Genomic DNA, 27,242 nt, shown 5'->3' with positions numbered 1-27,242 from the left:
GACTGATAGAACATCCACAGGAGTTTCCTGCAGATGTTAAAGGACTGCAGCCTCCTCAGGAAGTACAGCCTGCTCTGTACCTTCCTGTATAAGTGTTTGGTGTTGCAAGTCCAGTCCAGCTTGCTGTCCAGCCACAGCCCGAGGTACTTATAGGAATCCACAGCCTCCACCTCTACTCCCTTGATCAGAACTGGTCATGACCTTGGTCTGGACCTCCCAAAGTCAATGACCAGTTCCTTGGTCTTAGTGTTTGTAATAAAGTGGACAGTGAGTGTATAACCGATTTTATTTTGATTTTTCTTAAATTCTTACTAATGTATATGAATTACTGTAAAGCTTTTGGTCAAAGTATTGGAGCATCTTTAGAGACAAAGTAAAGAGGTCTATACATTTGACCTGCTTGAGTGATGATTAGAGACTCGTCCAGCAGGGGGCGGTGTGCAGGTCTGCTGTATAATCCATAGAAGAAGACGAACTGCTGTTTCTCTGTTTGGACAGCTAGCTCACTCTGCTAATCGCCTTCACAGAAACATCTTTCTGAAATGAGTTTACAGGTGATGGAGATTTAAAGAAAGAAAAGTGTGGATTTAAGTTGTAACTCTGTTCTGCTTTTTCAGACTGAGGTGAGTTAAAGTGAAGCACCAACAGCAGAGTTTACAGGCATCTTCATTGGTTTTTGACTGAAAATATAAAACAAATTCATCCTAAAAATATATTTCATCATATCTTAGATCTTTATTTGTAATGTTTTCCTCACATTAATTGACTTAATTTTGAATTTGCATATCCTGTAGGATGTCCTTTGCAGGAATGTACCATTTATTTTGTCTATTTGTTGAAACTGAATCTTTGTGAAAACTGATGCATTTTTTTTTTTAAATCAGTAGCTTTATGAAGATATGCAGACAGACACTTGTATGACTTCAGGTGGAGGGACATCAGATTCTGTACAACACATCAGTTCTGAGGACCAACAGAATGGAGAATTCCAAAAGAAACCTGTTAAAGAGGAAAAACCTGAAGATGATGAGCATTTCTGTAAGAGAAGAGAGTACAGTAGAGTGCAGTCTGGAGCTAAATTGTTATTGATAATTCTATCTATTAAATTATGATAATTATGCCTAATCTGTGATTGGTCTCATTTCTATGTTTTGTACTTTTTATATCTTTTATTAATATTACAAATATTACAAGTAAATCTCATGGATGGAACTTTAGATGGAGGGACATCAAGCTTTGTGGGACACCTCACCCCTGTGAACCAACAGAATGAAGGATTTCAGGAAAAGCATCTAAAAGAGGAAGAACCTGAAGATGATGACTACCTCTGTAAGGATACCAAAGAGAGTCTGGTTTGGAGTTCACACTATCACTGATAATTCAACCTTACTTATTAGTCTGTGCTGAATTTTCACTGAAATGTGTTTCCAAAATATTTTACGTGAGGTACTTAAGGTGAAGAACATTGTTCACGCTGGTGGTGCCAAAATTTGAACTCTCAATCTTTTATTGTAGATGGAAGCATGAACCACGACAGCATTTTATATATATAATATACACACACGCATGCATGCATAAAAACACACTAGCAACTTCTATTGCTCAATATGACATGGAGGGAATTCCACAAGGCTGAGTGCTCGGTTACTTCGCTCTTCCTAAAAAATGATTGCCAGTTTTCATGTAAATAAGACATGTTAAAACCTGAACTCAGCAAGTGACATTTTAAGCTTAAGTATACAGTGATGCAGTATGGTTTTTTTTTGTTTGTTTTTTGTTTTTTAAGCTTCTTTTGTACGTTTGTACCAAAAAAGTACAATTAAGTTTTATTAAGTAGTTTTATACTTTGCCTCCTGTCTCTTTGTTAAGGGTACGGTCTCCAATCCATACATCACAGCTGGTCTCACTACTGTCTTATACATCTTAGCTTTCACTTTTGCTGGGACTTTCCTATCACAAATGACTCCCGAAATCCTTCTCCAACTGCTCCACCCTGCCTGCGCTCTCTTTCTCACCTCACTATCGCAGCCCCCATTTTCCTGCACAGTTGACCCCAGGTACTTGAGTTCACCAACTTTCTTTATGTCTACTCCTTGCATCTTCACTACACTCTCATCCACATTCTCATTGATGCAGAGTGTAGTGAAGATGCAAGGCGCAGACGTAAAGAAAGTTGGTGAACTCAAGTACCTGGGGTCAACTGTGCAGGAAAATGGGGGCTGCGATAGTGAGGTGAGAAAGAGAGTGCAGGCAGAGTGGAGCAGTTGGAGAAGGATTTCGGGAGTCATTTGTGATAGGAAAGTCCCAGCAAAAGTGAAAGGTAAGATGTATAAGACAGTAGTGAGACCAGCTGTGACGTATGGATTGGAGACCGTACTCTTAACGAAGAGACAGGAGGCAAAGTTGGAGGTGGTGGAGTTGAGGATGTTAAGGTTTGCGATGGGAGTGACAAGGTTGGACAGGATAAGGAACAAGTACATCAGAGGGACAGCACATGTGGAGAGCTTGGGAATTAAGCTAAGAGAGATGAGACTGAGATGGTATGGGCACATCCTGAGAAGAGATGCAGAGCATGTGGGAAGGAGAATGTTGAGGATGGAGCTGCCAGGCAAATGAAAATGAGGAAGGCCAAAGAGGAGATGCATGGATGTGGTGAGAGAGGACATGAAAGTGGCAGGTGTGGTAGAGAAGGATACGGAAGACGGAGCAATGGAGACGAAAGATCCGCTGTGGCGACCTCTAATTGGGAGCAGCCAAAAGAAGAAGTAGTACCAAAAAAATGTTTTATTAAGTAGTTTTATACTTAGTAGCTCGGTTAACATGGGATGGCCTTGGACTGAAGTGCCTAAGAGTGGCAGCGCGTATGTATGCAGCGGCTTTGTTCTCCTGAATGATGAACTGAATTTAGTTTTACATTTCTGCACTGACAATAAAGGCATTCTATTCTATACCGTCTACCACTGGAAAGAGCCTGGAGAATTTTTTTCATAACATCTTACATGGTTAACACTTCCAAATAATATTAGACCCTCCTCAATGCACAATATCTTGAGTACTTGGGTCCTTGAACCCTAAGTCCTTAGGGTTGTTCAATTAAATTAATATCTAATATTGCTAAAAAGATACATCCTGCTACTGAGATTTATAAAAACATTGACCCCCCCACCCCCACACACACACAACCATTTCTCTGTTGTTGAACAATTTATATTTCAGTGATCCTTCTATGGCAAGCAGAAGTAGAGACAGTCACCTGTTGAGATGAAATATCCTGGTACTTGGTTTAAAAAGGGGGGGGCATTAATCAAATTTCTCATGCTCCTGTAAATTCAGAGCACTTTTTTTTTTTTAACGATTCAGATAGTGAGATAGAGATTTAAAAACGTTGCCTCACAACCAGTTCTGTGTTGATAATGGTCAAGGTTTAACCATCTGGGAGAGGCAGTCAGTTCTTGTTCTCGGCTGAATTCATGATTAATTTTGGTAGACACCCTAGCAATAAGGGATGTGAGACACATTTACCAAAAAAGCTTATGTCACAGAAGTTAACCAAACCTTTACTGTGCCAGAAAATTCAATTTATTGAACTATTATGTCTTTACTTCCAGACTGTGAGGATTGCAGCTCATTTTTCATCAACAAGTGTGAGGTCCATGGACTGGCTGTCTTCATCTCTGATACCCCTGTTCCTTTGGGGGTTCCAGACCGAGCCAGACAAACCCTTCCACTTGGTCTGGAACTGCAGAAATCTGATATTCATGGGGCAGGCCTTGGAGTGTTTAATAAGGGAGAAACTGTTCCAGTAGGTTTCCACTTTGGCCCCTATCAAGGAGAGTTGGTAGATAGAGAGGAAGCCATGAACAGTGGCTACTCTTGGGTGGTGAGTTAGTTTCTGAAAAAAGTATTACAAATGTTATAATTTTATATTATTAAAAATAAAAACTAAAATTAAGAAGCTGCTTTGATTTAACTAACCCTAGCTTCCTTTCCCATTGTAGTTGAAAATGATAACCATTATTGCTGATGCACATAATGTACATTTTAATTATTTAGTAATATTAATCTAATGATAACCTATCTACATGTGGTTTGTGGGCTTGGAAAAGGCATATGACCATGTCCCTTTGGGTATCCTGTGGGGGGGTGCTTCAGGAGTATGGGGTACTGGGCCCACTGCTATGGGCCATTCTGGCCTTATATAACTGTATCGAGAGCTTGGTTCGCATTGTCTGCAATAAATCAGACTTGTTCCAGGTGGGTAAAAGGTTTTATATTATCAAATTTAAGTTTTTCCATTTTATTTGTCTCTTCCAGGGTTGCCCTTCATCAATGATTCTATTCATAACATTTCTGGATAGAATTTTTAGGCATAGCCAAGGGGTATTGGTGGGCTCAAGATTGCATCATTGCTTTTTGCAGATGATGTGGTCTTATTAGCTTCATCGAGCCGTCACCTCCAACTTGCACTGGAATTCATCACACACGCGCGATGAGGAGTTGGCATGTCCAGACGTGGATAAAGAACTAATCCAGCTCCAAGACGTTTTTTCTGATTACAAAATGGGAACAAAGTTCTCTTTGAATGAAGAGATGTGCATTTTTTAAAAATAAATATTTTAAAATTTAAAATTAAATTTGCAACGGGGTGTGAAGCAGCTGGGATGAGAATCTGCATCTCCAAGCCTGACGCCATGGTCCTTAGCTGGAAAAGGGTGGACTGCTCGCTCCAGGTTGGGGATGAGTCCTTGCCTCAAGTAAAGGAGTTTTATATGTCTTAGGGATTTGTTCACAAGTGTGGGATGAATGGTGCAGGAGATTGATGGACGGATTGGTGCAGTTTCTGCTGTGGTGAAGCGAGAGCTGAGCCAAGAGATGATGCTATAGATTGACTGACTCGTCGATCTGCGTTTCTACCCTAATCTATGGCCATGAGCTGTGGGTGATCACTGAAAGAACAAGGTCACGGGTAGAAGGGTAGGAAATGATGTTTCTCCAAAGGGTGAAGAGTTTGGACACGTAGGAGGGGCTCAAAGTATAGCCGCTGCTCCTCCACAACGAAAGGAGCAAAATAAGGTGGTGCCACTCGGACACCTCCCAGGTGAATTGTTCTGGGCATGTCCAACTGGGATGAGCCACTGGGGCAGACCCAAGACATACTGGAAAACTGTCTCGGCTGGCTTGGGAATGCCTTGGTGAAATTACCGTAGTAGACAGTCCGACCCCCGCGGCAACGCAGAAATTGGGTAAACAAACATTGCTTCATGCAGCTCATGTACTCGGGACATTTTGAAGAAAATTGTTTCACTCAAACAACTCTGATGCACCAGCATTAGGAATACTGTACAAGCCAGTGCTGAGTCCAGATGCGGTTCCCACAATCTTCGGCCAAAAAGCAGACAAGACAAACGAGACAACACAGTCAGTAGTCCGCAAAAGAGATCTTCAGAGGGTAAAACCATTTTTATGGCTTCCCTAACTTTATTAAGCATTGTTATTTTGAGTTCCTTTGTGCATAAATGTAATAATTGCTGATGCAGCTAAGCAGTTTGATGTTTGTTGGTGTCTTGCTTTGATTCAGTGTTGTCAGAAAAGCCTCGGTAATGACTAACTAAAACAACTCCTATAAATATTGTTCACTTGTGTGTAACTAATTGATATGGTAATGCTTGTTTTATCATGATCATTGTTATTCGTGTCATTGTCCGAAATACCAGAGGAAATCAGTGAAGAAATGTCGCTGGCGCTGTGGTCCATTTTGTCAAATACGGCCGTGTATTGTAAGTGACGTCACACTTTACGGAAACCATTCAGAGTTCTTTTAGGTTTACAGAAGTTTGTTTGTGGAATAGTCTACCTTGATCACTTCAATCTAGTCAAACACGTGATCGTTTTAAGAAACAAGTGAAACAGTTTTTATGGAGTAAATTCCAAACCCAGTTTTATGATGTGTGTAACTAATTAATTATTTTGGTGCTGTTTCTGTAATCTAGTTGTACTCTGATAATTACAGTTAGCATTTTTTTTGTTTATGACATCATTGTTTATACAATTGTCAATTTATTATTGTCTCATATATTTTATTGTGGCAGCACGGTGGTGTAGTGGTTAGCGCTGTCGCCTCACAGCAAGAAGGTCCAGGTTCGAGCCCTGTGGCTGGCGAGGGCCTTTCTGTGTGGAGTTTGCATGTTCTCCCCGTGTCCGCGTGGGTTTCCTCCGGGTGCTCCGGTTTCCCCCATAGTCCAAAGATATGCAGGTTAGGTTAACTGGTGACTCTAAATTGACCGTAGGTGTGAATGTGAGTGTGACTGGTTGTCTGTGTCTATGTGTCAGCCCTGTGATGACCTGGCGACTTGTCCAGGGTGTACCCCGCCTTTCGCCTGTAGTCAGCTGGGATAGGCTCCAGCTTGCCTGCGACCCTGTAGAACAGGATAAAGCGGCTACAGATAATGAGATGAGATATTTTGTTTCCTGCTGTCATCAAGAGAACCACATTGGAAATAAGTGCATTTTATACTTTGTGTTGTCCTCGGTGCTATTTATACAGTATCTTTTTACATGTATGAATTTTACCAAATAAATCCAGACCCTACCAGCAGCTTGGGTGTTTCTGGCGATATTTCTGCCTTTTTTTTTTGTACAAGTACATCTTCCTGTAATGTTCACATGAATCCTGTATAGTAAAGCAGTGTTTGTTTACCCTCTTTCTGCGTTGCCATGGGGGTTGGACTGCATACTACGGTAATTACAGTAGGCTAGCCTGGGGACGTCTTGATGAAGTTTTTCATGAATGAGTCAAGAGCATGCTAAGCGTGTTAATGAGTAATATAACGCACAGTTTCAGCGTTGTTTTACAGGTAAAGGGTTCAGGTTTGTCCCCAAGTCAGGGCTGCAGCTCATTAATACACAATTTCAGATGTATGGTGAAAAAAAATCAACACTGTCACCTTAGTAGACCTTTGGCTTTGCCCCTTCAGTACTGAAGTATACACTCAGCCTTGCGCCCAAATGACGTCACGCATCGCCCTTCCAACAGGCCACATGGCAGTGTCCTGGTGGCATTAGAGCAGTGATACAAAAACGCTCACAACGTTCTTATAAATGCTCAAACATGCCTGAAATTTTTCTTATGGGCTCTCAAGATTACAAGCTACCAACCCATGCATGTATTTACTTTGCATTTTCTATTCCTTTAAAGGATAATTGTATCATTTGTTTTGCAGATCTGCAAACGTGGGCTATGTGAGGAATACATCGATGCCAAGAGAGAGAGATTTGCAAACTGGATGAGGTGTGGTATATTTTATTTCTTTGGCTTTTGCGTTGTCGTTTTAATTAATTTTCTATTTTTTTCCTCACCCTGGATTTATCAATTGTTTTAATATTTTTTGCCATCACTTTTTCTCCTGACCTAGATATGTGAATTGTGCTTGTAATGATGATGAAGAGCAGAATCTTGTGGCATTCCAGTATCGAGGGGAGATTTTTTACCGTTGCTGTCAACCTATCAAACCAGGACAGGAGCTCTTGGTGTGGTATGAAGAGAAGTATGCTAAAGATCTCAGCATCACTTTTGAATACCTCTGGAACAAAAAGTGCTCAACTAATGGTATTGTCCACACTTTGAGATTTTATGTCTGTCTGTTTACTTTAGGTGTTTTTTTTATTATTATAATACACATAATTTGACTGGTCAGCTAAATCAGTACCTGATAGAGTTGGCAAGGTGAGAAATCTCTGTAGAACAGCATGCAGTGCTCATGGAAATAACGAAACCTGTGTGAAATGGTGTAGTTATGTGCTTAGTCTTTGGTGCCAGGCCACCATCACTCTCACAAGTTCTGGGCTGTTTCTCAAATGAAATGGACCCAGGTAATCCTTTAGAAACTTTCTACAGATACCTTGTTTCCCCCTCAGATATCCAGTGACACAGATGAGTGTTGGCTATGGTAATGAATACACACAGCTGCCCAACCAAATGACATTTGCCTGGGACTCAGTACGTTATGCTTATTTGTAATTCAGTTCAATTTTATTCGTATAGTTGAACAATGTCCCAAATCAGCTTCCCAGAAATGTATAAATTCTGGATGTAAATTTTAAATTTATCTCTAATGAACAAGCCAGAGGCCATGGTGGCAAGGAAAAACTCATGACATGAGGAAGAAACCTTGATGGGAACCAGACTCAAAAGGGAACCCATCCTCATTTGGGTGACATTGGCTATAACTTGCTTCTATAGCTGTATGCTATATGGTTGAAAAATACAATTATGTAACAAGGAAACTATAATGAATTTTAACATGAAGTGTATTTTGTTGAAGTTATTGACTGTTTACTGATGGAGACTTGAGCGTAAAACTGTTCATGGCCAATGCAGTCCTAAAGATATGTCGAACGTAGTGCTAAAACATTGTAGCAAAACTATTCGTATCAACTGCAGTCAAAAGCCATCTTCATGGTTTCTAAGTGTTTATATAGGCTGACCATATAGGACCATCCTCAGCAGCAGTGTGTGGTTTCCAGTTGATGAGAACTCCAGCCAGAAGTAGGGCATCAGGCAGATCTGGAGAGGAACCCATCCCTTTCCTTGCATAGTGACACAAGGATCATTTGAAATGTGCATCTTGCAGATCAGCTAAAATATCTTACAAACTACCTGATATATGTAACTTATAGACCACCTCAGCTGGATTATAGACCACTTTGTTTGTCAAGGTCTGCCTCTTTATCAACTGTGCCATTGTGGAAGTAGACTTTGTTTTGAGGTGTATTTCTGGATTCTTCAAAAAGATAGTGAGCTGTTTGGCATAAAGTACTAGAGCATTTATAACACTTCTTTCAGTCCTGCTTACTTACCTTGGTGGAGAGATCAGGTAGCAGCTATGCCACCAAGAAAATATCTTTCTTTAGAGCGTAGCCTTAGGAGGCCTTTCAGCATTGTTGGGCATAAGGGTGGCTTTAGTCGGAACTCGCCCCACTGCCATCTAAATAGCTCCAATTAGCAAAATTCATAATGCCAGTGGACCAGTGTGTTATTGCTAGGCTGTAGATTTGAACGTTTCCTTGGTCTCATTCGGAAATAACTTTTCTATCTAGTAGCTTGTAGGTTGAGAAGCCATTTACACGTAGATTATCAGCTGGGATAGAATTAAGGGGAGAATGAGTGCAATGGAGTTGTATACTATTGCAGATAATTTAACCCTAATCATACTGGCATATTTTGCAACCTATTCATACCAGGTGGGGTCGGTTACGACCCCAAGTTATTTTTAGCCAAATATCGTTACATTTTTTTTTATGTGTAGACAACAAAAGCTTCATAAGAGATCAATATTCTTTATTAAACATCTTGTTAGAGATCCACAAATACTATTCTATACTGTTCTATGTATATCTAGGACACCAATTTGATTCAACCAAACCTATTTTTTTCAAAAATCTGAAATTACTTTCTGACTCTGAGGATGAACAGCATTGTACTCAGTAGTCTTCCAGCGACCCTCTCTATTTGTCTTTTGGACAATCTGAATCACTATTGGCTGGGTGATAAAAAGCTGGAAAGACTGCAGTATATCAGTACATCTTCCTTCTGGTGTAATTCCAGGGGCCTATCTCAAAATATCCTGGGCTCACCTTCGTCCCTGCGGTGGCTGGGCCTTATCCCAAACAGTTCCATCTTTACCAATTATGTGGTCTTGGTCCACAGCAGGGCTGTTGGGCTGGGCTTGGCCTTGGGGAATTGCACCATTGTCCTGGCCATGCCCCCTGCCATGGCCTCTTCACCTTCCTTGATTTTATTTCAGCCTCTCTGTCATCAGGGTGTTGTTGATTTCCATGGTGTTCAACCTCTGGATCAGTATCACTGGCACTCTCAGTGTCACCTCTGTCTGATGCTTCAGATATGTGGTCTGCTTCTTCCTCAGAGTCAGATTCATTTGGTTCACTCTCATCTGTGGTACTGTCCTGCTCTAAGAGTCTTTGAATCTCTTCTCAAGTATCTCACTACTCTTGGTCTGCCTGCCATATTTCAATCTGAAAAGACAAAATTGGGTAAAATACACTGAATAAAAAACAAGTACTATATGGCTAAATAGTGAAAAATGAGTGGGGTTGTTTATGACCCCAATGGTTTTTGGTCCGATAAAAAGCAGGCATCGAGGGCACAAAGAATCCAGATGCGTATCCTGTAACCTGCAAAAAATGTGACAAATTCATGAAATTTCATGAAAAAATAACGCATATTAAATTTTTTATCCTAAAAAATAGACGTCCGGGGTCGGAAACGACCCCACCCGGTATGATTAGGGTTAAGCATGCTGTTTTGATGTCTTATTGCAGCTGGCGTTTCCAACCCTGAATTCGGACAGAAGTCTGCAATAGAGTAAGATATTATGACAGTATTTGTACAGATTATCCTTAGAGCCTCAAAACAATTTTACATTTGGCCTAGAGGCACGTGCGCACACTTCTTTTGTTGCAGGACATTTTACAGTAGGATTTCTTCTTGACTAGTAGTCATAGTATTCAAACATTTATCCACCAGCTGAACACAGCAGCACAGGAGTCAGAATCGCGTCACTTCCTGAGTATGTCCCACTGCATCTGGTGGTCAGATGGGAATAAATGCTAGTTACAAATGTCACTACAGTTTTGTAAAATCAAGGTGTCAGACCTGTCGCTTTGAATCTCCAATAAGCTTAATAGAGAATGTTTTCCATGTAAGATGATGAATTTTCTTTAACATTGCTTTCTTATTAAAATAGAGCACATTTCATTGACACAGTCTAAACTACAGTGTAGTTACAAAGCAAAGTGACAATGAGGCAGGGTGGCAGTAAAGTGCAAGTGACATGGAAATGCAAACAGTGCAAATAAAATATTGAGTATGCAAAAAAAAAAAAGCTGCAAGTGGCAAATATGTAAATGAGTCCAGAGACATGGATTATTAGATAATGAAGACTGAACAGGCCTAAGTTTGCCAAAAGCGTTGCAGCACAAAGATCATTGTTAAATGGTAGAGTGAGCAGCACAATGAACACACTCTCCTGGTTAAAATGCTCTTAGCATTAAGAGGCTTTTGGGAAACCCACCCAGTGCATTGAACAAAGAGGAATGGAGGTAGTACTGTACTGAGGTTGGTCCATGTGCAGAAGTGTAAGTTGATCAGAGTGCAAGGGGTTGGAGGATTAACGGACTTGTGAGGACTTTGGTATGTTATGTTTGTGTTTTAACAATTGCTTGTTTTGGGACTGTTAATCTTTTGCAAGTCCCTAACTACACTTTTCCCATTTTTACCCCCTTTTTCTGCTCCACAAATGAAAGACCCAATGATGGAAGCTATGCCCTGCTCCTTTAGTCCACGGTCCTATACAAACCCAAAACCTGATATTCACTGTGAAAACGTGATGTCTACAAGAAGCATCTGTAATCAGCCAGAGTTCCCTGAGACTCTTCAAATGAACACTACTCCTGGGCAAATGCAGAAAGGAACTGATCACTCCTCAAATTCTGAGGAACCTTTTACTCAACAAGGTCACCTTGACCTGCCCTGGTGCAGTCACCCAAGACACAAGCCTTTTTCCTGCTTGCATTGTGGAAAGAATTTTACTCGAAAGGATAATCTCCAAGTGCATATGCGTTTTCACACGGGAGAGGTGTTCTGCTGCTCACAGTGTGGAAAGAGTTTTATCCGAGAGTCTCATCTTCAACTACATGAGCGTATTCACACAGGCGAGAGGCCATATCAGTGCTCACAGTGTGGGAAGAGTTTTAATCAGATGAGCGCATTTAAAAGACACCAGCGCACTCACACAGGAGAGAAGCCGTATCCGTGCTCATGCTGTGGGAAGAGTTTTAGTCAGCTGTTCAATCTCCAAACACACCAGCGCATTCATACGGGAGAGAAGCCATTTCAGTGCACAGAGTGTGGGAGGAGTTTTAGTCTCCTCAATACTCTCCAGTTACACCAGCGAATTCACACAGGAGAGAAACCGTATTACTGCTCAGACTGTGGGAGGAGTTTTAATCAAGTCAGCGCTCTTAAACGACACCATCGCATTCATAGAAAAGCCATATCACTGCAGTCAGTGTGGGAAGAGTTTTAGTGATGGAGGTAAATTCAAGGCACATCAAGACCTTCAGACAGGTGAGAAGCCTTATGATGGCTGGAAGTGTTTTGTTTTGCCAACACACCAGTAAAGCCAGATGAAGGCGCATGGTAGAACCAGATAGATGCTGGCCACTTGTGCTTGTATTACTGATGAATGTACCAGGCATGAACCAGGAGTGATGCAAATCGGGGAAGCACTGTTATCTGCGTATATTCTGTTGATCTGGCTTTCTGTTTGATTTTCAATCCTCCCTCATAAGTAACTGCATCAAAATACTTTTCCAAAATCAGGTTGACCACACACAGTGTCTGCCATGTCATGCTATAAACTAAAGAAGCTAGTTGGACCGATAAATAAACCAAAAAAAAAATTCAAAATGAATGAATAATTTATTTTTTTTAAACACAGGATTTACAAATCATGAATATAAACACCTCAGGGGTGGCCACCACTGTAACTCTGAGAACTGAAAGTATACTGTTCACTCACTGGAACTACTACGTTTATGTTTGACCTGCTGTCAGAGATTTTATCCATTATTGGCAGTTACTTACAAGGTTAAATATGAATGAGTGTTTGACAACATGGAAAGGATCCCTTTTGTAAACATCAGAAAACAGTCCCTGTGCAATTGACTACAGGAACTGATGGGAAAACAATGACCTCCAGTTATAGCGTTCTAACTTAATAATGGACTGATTTCAATCATATTTGGATGTAAACAGATGGGGAAAATATGGCACAGGTTAAAAAAAAAATCCTGGGGCATTCCTTTAAAGTGCAGTAGCGCCATCTACTGGATTGGAGTGGGGTCTAGGAAATGTGCTGTTCCATGTACTGAATTTCTTATAAAATAATACAGTAGTTTAAATAATAAAGCAGTTTCAATTATTCAAATATTTTGGGAACTGTGTTTATCCCAGATCTGTATGTAAGCCCCTTCATGCATTAGATTTCAGTGTGTTTATTAAATCTGTGTGTTATTTGTTTCACAATGTAGTAGTACTACTGTCTCCTGATGATCACAGTGTGGGCAGAACCCTGTAGCCTACTATGTTTCTTCCTGGCTGTTCCTCTGGTAATGACATGCCATGTTATACATTAATGGCATTTAGCAGATGCGCTTATACAGAGCGACTTACAACATACCCAGAGCGACCTGGGGAGCAGTTAGGGGTTCAGTGCCCTGCTTAAGGGCACTTTTTAGCCATTCCTGCTGGTCTAGGGAATCAAACCGGCAACTTTTTGGGCCCAAAACTGCTTCTCTAATAATTAAGCCATGATGTCCCCCAGACAACAGATTTTTGCCTTCTACCACAGGTTTGTACAGCAACCAAAGGCACACCTTTTGGGCTAAGAGCAGTTTGAAATGTGTAAGTTTATCATGGGGATGTATGTATAAAAAGTGTTGTAATTTCTACAGGGTAAAAATAAAATGGATTTGGAGGAAAAAATGCTCTTTTTAAAAATCTATTTTAAACCATGTGTGAATTGTTTGTCTTTTTAAAACTGTGAAGTACAGATATGAATAAAAACAAATATGCCTTTGTTCCAGATATTATGGAGTTGTAGATTGCTAAATAGCAAAAATAAGTAGCTTAAAAAAAAACACTGTATCTGTGCTAATTTTATAAGAAGAAGCCTTTTAACCCCTCTAAAGCAACACACACAGAGCAGTAGGCAGCTGTGCTACAGCACCCAGGGACCATCTCATCTCATTATCTCTAGCCGCTTTATCCTGTTCTACAGGGTCACAGGCAAGCTGGAGCCTATCCCAGCTGACTACGGGCGAAAGGCGGGGTACACCCTGGACAAGTCACCAGGTCATCACAGGGCTGACACATAGACACACACAACCATTCACACTCACATTCACACCTACGGTCAATTTAGAGTCACCAGTTAACCTAACCTGCATGTCTGTGGACTTTGGACATGCAAACTCCCCACAGAAAGACCCTCGCCGGCCACGGGGCTTGAACCCGGACCTTTTTACTGTGAGGCGACAGTGCTAACCACTACACCACCAGCACCCAGGGACTCGAGCAATAATATAGAGGGAGGGGAAAGTGCTGTTCATTCACTCAACTCCACTCTCATTTTTCCTGCCAGTCCTGGGACTTGAACCAGCAACCCTTTTGAGCCCAAGGCTGCTTCTCAAACCCTTTGGTCACGATATTACATTATATTACTGTAGAAAGTGATGTACACAATTGTGTACATGGTGACTGAAGGAAGCCATGACATATGTTCACTAACTCAAATTGTTTGCTTGACCTACTGTCAGTCATGGTGTATGGCCATTTCACACATACCATGTAAGAATTTTACATAATATTATACACGTTATCTAATAACTGAGGGAAATCTGGATAATAGGAAAAATGTAAATCTAACATTCACTGAAGTTTATGGCCCTTTTCCACTACCCTTTTTCAGCTCACTTCAGCCCGACACGGCTCGCGTTTCGACTACCAAAAACCAGCACGACTCAGCTCGCTTCAGCCCTGCTTAGCCCCTAAAACTCGCACGGTTTTGGAGTGGGGCTGAAGCGAGCCAAGCCGTGCCGAGTGAGGTTGGGGGCGTGAGCAGACACTCCCCTGTGCACTGATTGGTGAGGAGGCGTGTCCTCACATGCCCACACACGCCCCGCGAGCACGCTGGGATCTGTAAACACCGCAAACCCGGAAGGAGAATAATTACGAATTACGAGAATTATGAAGCCTTATGCGCCTCGCCTCATCTATACGCTCTTGCCAGTATCTGTTGGCGTTGTCGGTGACAACAAGCCACAGCACCAAGACCAGCAACACTAACGACTCCATGTCCTCCATGTTTATTGTTTACTATTCGGGTCGTGAGACTACCGCTTAAAAGCTCACTGAATCAGTGACATACAGAGCATCGTGGACGAGTTCGCGGAGCGCAAGGCTCGTCGTATGCCCTTCAAATAATGCGCGCAGTAGGCTATTGATGTTTTATTATGAGCCATGTACAGTATGTCGCCTAATAGTTTCAGTTTGTCCCCGTTACCTGAGTGATGATTACAGAATTCTCCAGCAGGGGGCGCTGTGCAGCTCTACTGTATTATCCAGAGAAGAAGACGAGCTGCTGTTTTCCCGATTAGGATTAGCTCATGCTGCTAATCACCGTTGAAGGATTTTACGTGTCACCAAGTGGAAAAAGTAGTGTCTTTATTTCAGCTGTTTTAAACTCTGTTCTGCTTTTAAGACCAAGGTGAGTTAAATTAAAGCTTGCTAACTCCTAGTGGCTCTATTCTCCTGATTTATCCACAACAAGCACAAGTCAGGATGAAAATACAGTCGGATTACCTCAGTTTAGGACACATATATTCTTCTGATGACTTTAAAATAATCTCTGTGGTTTACTTTGCAGTTATTAGTAGTATCATTTTTACCCCTTTAAATGAAAACTCCATATATGTTGAAAATATTTATGAAATATTAATTTCTCGGTTGGTGCTATATATTTTTGATTCCCCCAAGGCATCAGCTGTGTCCTGCACTAGTGCGTTCACAGTTGAGTGTAACAGGAATGAAAGAGTCCTAAATATTAAAGGATAACACTGAGCTTTCACTGTTCAACAAGGGAGCAAGAACTTCTGTCCTCACTCACTCACTCTTTTTATCAGTGTTCAATGGCACGTAAATAAAAAAATCCAGTGTAGAATTAAGGTAAGATGACACACACTCTTAATCCCAGGTGGGAAATTCCACAATTAGTGGAGATGTTTGGACTCAAAGTCCCAAAATACAATGTGCAGGGATGAGAGTGGGTGGTCATCAAAAAAGCAGAAAACAAGATAAAGCCGATGGTCTGGGAGGGATACCCCCCAGGAAAATTTTGAAAAATAAGGCCTTACAAACCACTTTTCCTGCAATCTGAGCTGTAGTAGATAAAAAATATCTGTTGTCTTTTTTGGGACATTCCACCGAATGGGTGCCATTTGCTTGTTGTACCACCCCAAAATTAAACTTAATTTGTTATATCTTTTCAACACTGATTATAATAACACACATATTTAACTATTCAAAATGTGTATTGGTCAACCTCAGGCTACGTTATTTCTTTTTTTTTTTTTTACAAGGTTTGGAAGTCAAAGATGGCTGCATACTCTTTATATGAGTAACAGGACTGAAAGTAACAGGACTGAGTTTTTAGCCTAGGATTAGCTAATACATGGAATTAAGCCACATGGCGTCATCGCTAATAGCATGACCACACTTAGCACATTCTAGTGATTTACCAAAAATCTGTATTTTTAAAATAAATATCTAAGAAATAATTTAAATAACAGGACATTATGTTGATATTGACCTTATCAGTCAAAGTAAAAAAAAAATCATCAAATATACAGAAAAGTAAATGAGAGAACTAACTTTTGGTCTTCCCATGGCCTTCAGAAGACACAACTGATGTAACTTCCTGTTGAGTATGTGATTTATGGAATGTTCCAAATTTGTCAGATGGGGTAATATGTTTGGGCAACAGGACTGAGTGAAAACCCAGGGACACGACTAAAATGTGTATTTTAACTAAGATATTGTGGATTTCTTATGAAAAAAATATATTTAAACCATGGATAGGATATGGAGTCACACAACCGTGCAAAAGAAATACTGTTTCTGAAGGATTTTAATCATAAGATTTTAAGTATAAAGTTAGAGTGCAGGGACAGGTAACACATGCTATTTTTCAGTGTTTTAGGTAGTTTTTATTAATCCTTACAATTATATATCTTAAATTTGAAATCAGATCAATGTGCAGGACATTCTGCGTAATAAGGAAATGTATTTTAAAGTACATTTTTATGTGCATTTATACATATAATTTTCTAGGGACGGAAATGGCACCGATTCGGTGGAATGGCTCATATTTACATGAAAATGTGTTTCAAATCAATAGGAGTATTGTTTGAATTCAAAATAAAATCACATTCTACATTCAAGGGTAGGGTTATAATTCATGATCAACAAAAATTACAAACTAAATTCACATTAAACTCATTCATCTCATTATCTCTAGCCTCTTTATCCTTCTACAGGGTCGCAGGCAAGCTGGAGCCTATCCCAGCTGACTACGGGCGAAAGGCGGGGTACACCCTGGACAAGTCGCCAGGTCATCACAGGGCTGACACATAGACACAGACAACCATTCACACCTACGGTCAATTTAGAGTCACCAGTTAACCTAACCTGCATGTCTTTGGACTGTGGGGGAAACCGGAGCACCCAGAGGAAACCCATGCGGACACGGGGAGAACATGCAAACTCCGCACAGAAAGGCCCTCGCCAGCCACGGGGCTCGAACCCGGACCTTCTTGCTGTGAGGCGACAGCGCTAACCACTACACCACCGTGCCGCCCCACATTAAACTTAAGTTCTATTAATTATCAAAATGTTCATATATGAAATAAAATTTCTTAGGGTGACTGACCTTTTCTCCCTATGTCCTCATTAGTTGCATATGATTTCTTCAAGAAGTCTTTTGAAATATTTAAGTTTTCAAAACTGTCAGCATTAATTCAGATTTACTGACCATCATATACATGTTCAATGTATTAAATCAAACGAATGCTAAGTTTATGGGATAATGTCTGTGTACACTTCATACAATTATTTATAGTTCACAGTCACTTCTCATTTTCATTTGATCATTTCGACTTCTTCTTCAGCTTTTTGGCCAAAGACAAAAGCTTGTCAGTCCTCTCTTTTTATGCCTTCACCACCGTAAGGTGCAGGAGGCATTATGTTTTCGGGTTGTGCGTCCGTTCCGAAACCTTGTGAACGCAATATCTCAAAGGCTAATGAAAGGAATTTCACCAAACTTTCACCATTTGTGCGCTTTGGGACAAACATGAACTGATTAGATTTTGAGATCAAAAGGTCTAAGCTCAAGGTCGCTGTGAGGTCAAATGTCTGTCTGCAAACCTTGTGAACACAATATCTCCAAGGCAGATGAAAGGAATTTCACCAAACTTTCACCATTTGTGCATTTGGGGACAAAGATAAACTGATTAGATTTTGAGATCAAAAGGTCTAAGGTCAAGGTCACCGTGAGGTCAAATGTCTGTCCGAAAACCTTGTGAACACAGTATCTCCAAGGCTGATACAAGTAATTTCACCAGGTCAAGATTACTGTGAGGTCAACTGTCCATCCCCAAATCACAACTTAATAAGGCGTGTAGTCTACCGGGCGGAGGCATCCCCATCGATGCCGTTGGCATCGAGTTCTATCTTTTTCTTTCATTGGCAAGCTGCTCCTGTGTTTTTACGTGGTCTAATCTAACGGATGTGGGTACTTTTGTAAGAACTGTTATGATTGGCTATCATGCTCTCGCCATTGATGTTTTGGCCAATTACATTGTAGATAAGTATTCTACCATGAGACTTAGTGAGACTAAAGATGGCGAAAATGTAAACAAGTAACATCATCGTAGGAATGAATTACGCTTGAGTATCACGAAGGAACATACCCCAACCCCCCTCAATAAATGAAAAAAAAATTCTCAACGGATTTGGCATGATATAAAAAGGTCGATTTTTACTCAGAAAAAGCGGAAATCCACCGAAAAGCGGAAAACTCTCATCCTTGTATGTGGTTATAGTTACATTTATGCTGAATTAGAACCATCTCAGCTCAGCCGGTTGATGTTCTACAAGATATCGAGTGTGATCATGTTGATTTTGTTGTATCTGCCTGCACTGAGTGTGAGACTCGCACTTTTAAGCCACATCTGCTGCTGCTGCTGGGGGAAACCATGGCCTAATGGTTAGAGAAGCAGCTTTGGGACCAAAAGGTCACTGGTTTGAGTCCCTAGACCAGCAGGAATGGCTGATGTACATTTGAGCAAGGCACCTGCTCACCAGGTGGCTGCTTTGGGTATGTTGTGTGTTGCTCTGGATAAGAGCATCTGCTAAATTAGAATGCAGAGAGGTAATGGCAGCTCAACAGATTAAGGTGCTTGGTTAGTTAGTGAGTGAAGGGTTGGGAGTTTGAGACCCAGCACTGCCAACGTGAAATGTTGTTCCTTCATTTTCAATAAACGCAATTAGCTTTGTTCACTGGAACTTCATTCTGCTGTAGATAAAACATGTTCAACAAAGAAAGCACATTAAAGGGCCCAGTGCTTCAAAGTCCATTTATACCCCTTTTCCACCAAATCAGTTCCAAGGCTGGTTCACAACTCGCTCAACTTGCGAGCCAGCTGAGAACCAGTTTGCTTTTCCATAGCTTGGGGTGCTAAGGGAATCCACGTCGCTGTATACGTCAGTTACGTCGCTGGGTTTGCATAAACCTTGGCGCAAACATTGCAGCAACAACAACAATAATGGATGACTTCGCGTTTGTACAGCTGCTGCTTCTCGTCACTTAAAAATGGCGACCTTTCGCAGTCTTGCTATTGTTGTTGGTCTTAACAACAGTGCGAACCATTACCCCACTGTGCTGTCCATGTCTTGGCCTCACAGATGTTAATAAACATAACAGAAAAGAGAAATATTTAATAAAACACACTTCATTGAAGTCCCAATTTGCTGTACAATAGTGTGATGCTAGATCAGCCATTGGATGTGAATAAGGCCTGTGACGATCTGAAAACTTTTCTGTTTGTTGATTTCTCCAAAATATGTTTTGATAGCTTAGCATAACCCACCAGAATTATAAGAATTTAGAATTTGGCAACCCTTGTCTGATTTGTTTCATAGAATTGCATTATCAAGATGTGCAAAAGTAGCAAGTAAAGGTGCTTGAAAGTTTGTGAACCTTTTAGAATTTTCTATATTTCTGCATAAATAGGACCTAAAACATAATCAGATTTTCACACAAGTCCTAAAAGTAGATAAAGAGAACCCAGTTAAACAAATGAGACAAAAATATTATACTTGGTAATTTATTTCTTGAGGAAAATGATCCAGTATTACATATCTGTGAGTGGCAAAAGTATGTGAACCTTTGCTTTCAGTATCTGGTGTGACCCCCTTGTGCAGCAATAACTGCAACTAAACATTTGCGGTAACTGTTGATCAGTCCTGCACACCGGCTTGGAGGAATTTTAGCCCATTCCTCCGTACAGAACAGCTTCAACTCTGGGATGTTGGTGGGTTTCTTCACATGAACTGCTTGCTTCAGGTCCTTCCACAACATTTCGATTGGATTAAGGTCAGGACGTTGACTTGGTCATTCCAAAACATTAACTTTATTCTTCTTTAACCATTCTTTGGTAAAACAACTTGTGTGCTTAAGGGCGTTGTCTTGCTGCATGACCCACCTTCTCTTGAGATTCAGTTCATGGACAGATGTCCTGACATTTTCCTTTAGAATTCACTGGTATAATTCAGAATTCATTGTTCCATCAATGATGGAAAGTCGTCCTGGCCCAGATGCAGCAAAACAGGCCCAAACCATGATACTACCACCACCATGTTTCACAGATGGGATAAGGTTCTTATGCTGGAATGCAGTGTTTTCCTTTCTCCAAACATAACACTTCTCATTTAAACCAAAAAGTTCTATTTTGGTCTCATCTGTCCACAAAACATTTTTCCAATAGCCTTCTGGCTTGTCCACGTGATCTTTAGTAAACTGCAGACGAGCAGCAATGTTCTTTTTGGAGCAGTGGTTTTCTTCTTGCAACCCTGCCATGCACACCATTGTTGTTCAGTGTTCTCCTAATGGTGGACTCATGAACATTAACATTAGCCAATGTGAGAGAAGCCTTCAGTTGCTTAGAAGTTACCCTGGGGTCCTTTGTGACATCACTGACTATTATATGCCTTGCTCTTGGAGTGATCTTTGTTGGTCGACCACTCCTGGGGAGGGTAACAATGGTCTTGAATTTCCTCCATTCGTACCCAGTCTGTCTGACTGTGGATTGGTGGAGTCCAAACTCTTTAGAGATGGTTTTGTAACCTTTTCCAGCCTGATGAGCATCAACAACGCTTTTTCTGAGGTCCTCAGAAATTTCCTTTGTTCATGCCATGACACACTTCCACAAACATGTGTTGTGAAGATCAGACTTTGATAGATCCCTGTTCTTTAAATAAAACAGGGTGCCCACTCACACCTGATTGTCATCCCACTGTTTGAAAACACCTGACTCTAATTTCACCTTCAAATTAACTGCTAATCCTAGAGGTTCACATACTTTTGCCACTCACAGATATGTAATATTGGATCATTTTCCTCAATAAATAAATGACCAAGTATAATATTCTTGTCTCATTTGTTTAACTGGGTTCTCTTTATCTACTTTTAGGACTTGTGTGAAAATCTGATGATGTTTTAGGTCATATTTATGCAGAAATATAGAAAATTCTAAAGGGTTCACAAACTTTCAAGAACCACTGTAGGTGTCACCATAAGAGATGGGTGTTGGATTGATTTGAAACCTTGAAACATTTCCTTTACAATTGCTTCAAACATTTCAGTGTTTCACAGATTTCGCCCACCACTACCGAGACCTCTCTCTCTCAGGCTGCAGGAAGCGGGTTGTAGCTGGTGAGAAGGACTTGGAGAACTGCTTGGTTGCATTTGGTTGAATTTGTTGTATTGCTAAAATGTATCCTTATAGCAACAATGACCATCAAGGAATGGTCTTGCAAAAAAAGTTCTGCCTGGAAAGCAGTGTTGTGGGGTGGCCAGACTTTAGTCTGTGGTGGCCATGGCCACCCTGACCTACTCCTTGGCTCCACCCCTGCACTCACTGTAGAAACAGTAATGTAGTTAATTTTAAATTGATAGAAGTAAAATGGTTGGGTTTTCAACTGTTTCTCAGAGGTTGTGAGGGAATCTGTAGAGTAAAGTTGGGCAGTTAATACCAGCATAACATCTTGAAGACAAAGATGTTGTTGTGATTTGCTGCGTTACATTACATTGTATTGCAGGTATTTAGCAGACGCTCTTATCCAGAGTGGCACAGAGCGTACCCAAAGCAGCCTGGGGAGCAGTTGGGGGTTAGATGCCTTGCTTAAGGGCATTTCAGCTGATCCAGGGAATCAAACCAGTAACCTTTTGGTCCCAAAGCTGCTTCGCTAACCATTAGGCCATGGCTTCCCCCATGGCTTTGTGAAAAAACACAAGTTGTCCATTCTTGTAAAAGTTCCCGATGTATCTTTACATTTATGACTTTTTGCAGAGGCCCAAATACATCCAGAGTGAAATACATTTATCACATTTTTTTTAAACAGTTGAGTAGTTGATGAATAAGGGCCTTGCTCAAGGGCCCAGCAGTGGCAGCAGCTTGGCTGTGTTTGGGTTTTTTTTAACTCATGATCTTCTAATCGGTTGTTGGGTTAAAACATCTTGGTTATTTTAAGGAATTTGACAAACTTCCTCGGCTAGTTGAAAAGAAGTTTGTCTTTGTGTAAGAGGTAAGGCTGAAATCATGATCAATTTCTGGAAAAAAAGGTTATGCTAAATATGTATTTTTCTTTTGATTTAATAGATTTGCGAGTGTGTGCAAACAGAGGCTTGTATAATGACATATGATCACATATGAAGCTTTGCAAAATAAATCAACCCTGTGGACCAAATGAATGGAGGACTCCAAAAGAAGCCTCTAAAAGAGGAAGAACCTGAAGATGAAGAATACCTCTGTAAGACAAGTATGGGTCTAAATATCACTCAGTTATAATTTGACATTGAGTCTGATGAGGAATACCAGTCACACATCAGTCAGTTATTTTTGTATTGTGTACTTCGTACTTACTTGAGATGTCTGTGCTCAGATTTAAATGATGAAACTTCAGGTGGTGGCGCATCGATCTCTGTGGTTCACATCACTCCTATGGAACAGCAAAATGCAGGATTCCAGAAGATGCTTATAAAAGAGGAAGAACCTGATGATGATGATTATTTGTGTAAGACACCAGGACACACTCGTGTCCAGTTTATCTTAGGTTTGCTCCAACTAGGTGTTGATTTGTGTTGAATGTTTACTTTGCTTTTAATTTGTTTTTACTCTTCAACATTTTTGAAAACAGCTGTTAAACAAAATCTTTTTCAAGTAAGATTACCACAAGATACATGTAAACTGTAACAGAACATTTTTATTTTATGTCACCATAAATACAGTGCCTGCCACAGTTATTGTCATCTCTTGTAAAGATTAGAAAAATGGGTGAGAAAAATCCACCTTTTGGTTAAGTCGCTTCATCTCACACTAAACAAACAAAAAAAACCCCTAACCTTTAATTGAAATAAATTTATTCCCCATTCTTACTTCCACCATATTTTACAGTTGGGATCAGGTTATCGCCATCCTTCTTTTTACACCAAACCCACCGCGAGTGAGTGTTGCCAAAAAGCTCCATTTTTTGTTCCATCAGACCAGAGAACACCGTTCCAGTCAAAGTTGTCGTAGCATTTCACAAACTTCAGGTGCTTACGTTTTTGGTTAACTAAAGGCCCGGTCCCACTGGCCGATGGACACAAAACGTATGCAAAAAGGACACAGCGGACGAGCAAAATTTTGGGGGTGGCTCTATCCGTTTTCATCCGCTCCAGAAATGGACAAAATTGGCGAAAATTTGCGAAAACAGAACGGAAAAGAATGGACGTGGGTAGTATATAGCGGGGATGTTAAACGCATGTTCATAGGAAGCCAAGCGGATGGAAGTGGATGACAGCTCCGAAGGGGTTACCGGTGATAACTGAGAAGCGGACGCATAGCAGAAAGAGCGGATGCATAGCGGATGAAGGGGATGCATCATGTACGCCTAACGGAAACAAAGGGGATGTTGCGCGGATGTATATCGGATGCAGACCGTTCACTGCGCATGCGGGGGGTATGAATTGCGTCTGCTCCGCGGATATAAAGGGATGCAGCACGCACGCCGTCAGCATAAAGCGGAAAGACGTGCTGGCGGCTACATCGATACATCTCTACTACATCTCGTTTTTGAAGAAGGCTACATTGATACATCTCTACTACATCTTGTTTCAACACCATGGTGCGTCAGTCAGGCAAGAAAAGGAAGTCCGTGCCTACTCGTTCAAGCCCTGAACTAGGTGTCCTTCTACATACTCTAGACATACTCCAGACATCCTAAATATATGACATACATCCCAGATATAAACGCTTTGTCCGTTTTGAATACTTTATATACGAGATGCATACGTTTACATCCTTTCTATTTCCGTGCTACTAACGATGAATAGACGTTTCATGTACCTTATCTTTCCTCCCTCTTTCCGTGTTCAGCTGCAGCGGATGTGAGTTGCGAGGATGCCCAGAGGATGCAGAGAGGATACAGCAGACGTTTAACGGATGATAACGGACATAGAACGTTTGTTGCTCGTATATGTCGCGGATTTACATCGTACACGGCGGAAAGTTCATCCGTTCTAAAAGTTTTGTGCAGCTCAAAACTTTTTGCGCGGATGAAATCACAGTGGACGGATGCTCGATGGATAGAGCGTATGAAGCACGTATGCAATGAGTACACAACGGATGCATAGCGTTTTCCAACGGATGGCAAAGATTTTTTTACGTTTTACATCCTCTTTGCATCCGTAAGTGCAGTGGGACCGGGCCTTAACAGAAAAGGCTTTTTTCTGAAACCTTCCAAATAATCTCTAGGTATGGAGGTGGAGTCTGATGGTGGTTTTGAAGACTTGGAAACCCCAAGATTTTACTTTTTCTTGTAATTCGCCAACAGTGATCCTTGGGGATTGTCTTTTTGTCTCTCTTACCCTCCTCACTGTATGTGGGGTAAAATAAACTCTGCTCCTCTTCCAGGCGAGTGTTTACCGGTTCCAGTTGGTGTCCATTTATAAGTTATTTCCTTTTCTTTTTAAATGTTAAATGAATAAAATAATTTTGTACATATTATTTGAAGACAGCCATGAATATTCAAAAATGTCCTGAAGGAAAACATGAAATGAGTGTGTGTGTTTTGTAATTTCAGTGACGGTACCTACAAGTACAAAAGAAGAAATAAAAATGTTCTCAGTAATGGTTCATCAGCTTGCTTGTTTTCTCTTTTCCAGATTGTGAGCTCTGCAAATCCTTCTGTATTAACAAGTGTGAAGTTCATGGTCCTCAGTGTAAATCACACCATACAGGAGAGAAGACGTATGACTGCTCACACTGTGAGAAGAGCTTTTCCACATGGAGTGACCTGAAGGCCCATGAAGGTATCCACACAGGAGAGAAGCTACATCACTGCGCACAGTGTGGGAAGAGTTTTGTCCACCAAAGTAGTCTGAGGTCGCATAAGCGTATTCACACGGGAGAAAAGCCGTATCAGTGCTCACACTGTGAGAAAAGTTTTGGACATAAAGATACTCTCAAGAAACACCTGCATATCCACACAGGAGAAAAGCCATATCAGTGCTCCCGGTGTGGGAAATGTTTCAGCGACAGAGGAACTTTCCGATCACACCAGAACATCCACACAGGAGAGAAACCATACCACTGCACAGAGTGCGGAAAGATTTTTACTCGACAAAGTTCTCTCCAGCAACACCAGCGCGTTCACACAGGAGAGAAGCCGTATTACTGCTCAGAGTGTGGAAAGAGTTTTAGTCAGCACGGTACCCTCCAACAGCACCAGCACACTCACACAGAAGAGAAACCGTATCAGTGCTCGCAGTGTCGGAAGAGGTTTAACCGGGAGAGGAATCTCCAGTCGCATATGCGCATTCACACCGGAGAGAAGCCGTATCACTGCTCGCAGTGTGGGAAGAACTTCAGCCACCACTGTACTCTAAAACGACACCAGCGCATTCACACAGGAGAGAAGCCATATCACTGTTCACACTGCGGGAGAAGTTTTACTCAACACGGAACTCTACAATCACATACGCGCATTCACACAGGAGAAAAGCTGCATCCCTGTCCGCAGTGTGGTAAAACGTTTAATCGGCAGAGTTCTCTCCAAACACACCAGCGCATTCACACGGGAGAGAAACCTTATCAGTGCTCACAATGTGGGAAGAGTTTTAATCAGAATGGTACTCTCAAACAACACCTGCGCATTCATACTGGAGAGAAGCCATACTACTGCTCCCAGTGTGGGAAGGCTTTTAGTCAGCAGAGTACTCTCCACCAACACCAACGCATTCACACCAAGAATAAACTGTATCAGGATCCAGAATGGGAAGAGCTTTAAAGAAGCATGCTCTTCAAAAACACCAGGACATTCAAACAGGAGAAGATGCTGCATCACTGCTCAGAATATAGAGGGACACAAGGGAGGTTTTCATTTCGTAGACAATGTGGTATTAATTGTGAGCCAGTCCTTTCTACATTCCTCAAGCTAGAAGAGAAGCAGTGAACACACACATGAGCAATGAGTACACACACCCAGAGCAGTGGGCAGCTATGCTACAGCACCCAGGGAGCAGTTGGGGGTTAGATGTCTTGCTCAAAGGCACTTCAGCCATGATACAGAGGGAGGAGTTCTTTCACTCAACTTCTTTCACGTTTTTCTTACCGATCCTGGGAATCAAACCAGCAACCCTTCAGGCCACGGCTGATCCTGATGATTAGTTCTGATGTGTGCTTTGGCTTAACCATATAGCTGAGTGTCATCAGCATAGCAGTGGAAGCTAAGACCATGTTTACAAATGATTGTAGTCAAATGTAGTATATCATTTTAAACACACACGGGGGTCCTCGAACAGGTCATCGTGGAGCTTCCCATTTTAACTTATTTTACTTATCTCCTCAGCAAGGCATGTAGAATGTGGTCATCCAGTGGAAGATGCTTTTCTCGTCACCCCTCAAGTAGTGTTTGAGAGAACAGTAAGAATATTAGATGTTTTTAAACCGAAAATAAAAACATGCTTGTTTTAACCTGGCATATTCATAGTTTTTGATTCTTTTTTCTCAACTTAAATATATTTTTCATTCTAAATAATTCAGATGTCTATTTCATATTCCTTTGTCTCAAACTCGGTGTCTTCACTGCCAATAGTTCTTTCCTTGAGTCAGTGTGATTTGTTTTCATTTTTAAGACGTTACGGCAAGCTAGACTGGGCTGCGACATGAGAGATTGTATCCCCCTCTCACCAGACCAAAACCCTGAATGCTCAGTATCTGCTATCAGTGAGATTTTATTGACATGGTGTTCTCTCACTTTAAATTGCAACTCTGTGGTGGGATAT

General features: G+C 41.1%; 2 protein-coding genes across 3 annotated transcripts in view; both read left to right on the top strand.

Moving 5' to 3' along the window:
• Nucleotides 1–26,938, top strand: part of LOC132870266 (zinc finger protein 208-like) — a 63,346-nt gene extending 36,408 nt beyond the window's left edge. The window contains exons 4-14 of the mRNA XM_060903906.1: nt 618–623; nt 962–1,038; nt 1,195–1,329; nt 3,609–3,880; nt 7,221–7,288; nt 7,413–7,606; nt 11,323–12,018; nt 12,065–12,145; nt 22,643–22,726; nt 22,859–22,990; nt 25,122–26,938. Of these exons, the coding sequence (XP_060759889.1) occupies nt 618–623; nt 962–1,038; nt 1,195–1,329; nt 3,609–3,880; nt 7,221–7,288; nt 7,413–7,606; nt 11,323–12,018; nt 12,065–12,145; nt 22,643–22,726; nt 22,859–22,990; nt 25,122–26,245 (2,869 nt within the window). The 3' untranslated portion in view covers nt 26,246–26,938. The remainder of the gene's footprint in view (nt 1–617; nt 624–961; nt 1,039–1,194; nt 1,330–3,608; nt 3,881–7,220; nt 7,289–7,412; nt 7,607–11,322; nt 12,019–12,064; nt 12,146–22,642; nt 22,727–22,858; nt 22,991–25,121) is intronic.
• On the top strand, nt 471–13,564 carry LOC132870570 (histone-lysine N-methyltransferase PRDM9-like). 2 transcript variants are annotated; one of them, XM_060904260.1, is made up of 7 exons: nt 471–623; nt 888–1,038; nt 1,219–1,329; nt 3,609–3,880; nt 7,221–7,288; nt 7,413–7,606; nt 11,323–13,564. In XM_060904260.1, exons 2-7 carry the CDS (start codon nt 900–902, stop codon nt 12,102–12,104), a joined length of 1,566 nt encoding a protein of 521 aa, XP_060760243.1. In that variant the 5' UTR covers nt 471–623; nt 888–899; the 3' UTR covers nt 12,105–13,564. The 2 variants fall into 2 exon arrangements, with proteins under 2 accessions (XP_060760243.1, XP_060760244.1); XM_060904261.1 differs by having other exon boundaries at nt 885–1,038.
• Nucleotides 26,939–27,242: the final 304 nt, after the last annotated feature.

This window comes from Neoarius graeffei, chromosome 22 (assembly GCF_027579695.1).
Source record: "Neoarius graeffei isolate fNeoGra1 chromosome 22, fNeoGra1.pri, whole genome shotgun sequence".
NCBI lineage: Eukaryota > Metazoa > Chordata > Actinopteri > Siluriformes > Ariidae > Neoarius > Neoarius graeffei.
Note: the sequence above shows the minus strand (reverse complement) of the source record. Positions and strands in the feature narration are given on the sequence as shown.

Coding starts and splice junctions, on each gene's coding strand:
- LOC132870570 (XM_060904260.1), top strand. CDS start 900: ATGCAGACAGACACTTGTATGACTTCAGGTGGAGGGACATCAGATTCT. Junction 1,039..1,218: donor TGAAGATGATGAGCATTTCT/GTAAGAGAAGAG, acceptor ATGGAACTTTAG/ATGGAGGGACATCAAGCTTT. Junction 1,330..3,608: donor TGAAGATGATGACTACCTCT/GTAAGGATACCA, acceptor CTTTACTTCCAG/ACTGTGAGGATTGCAGCTCA.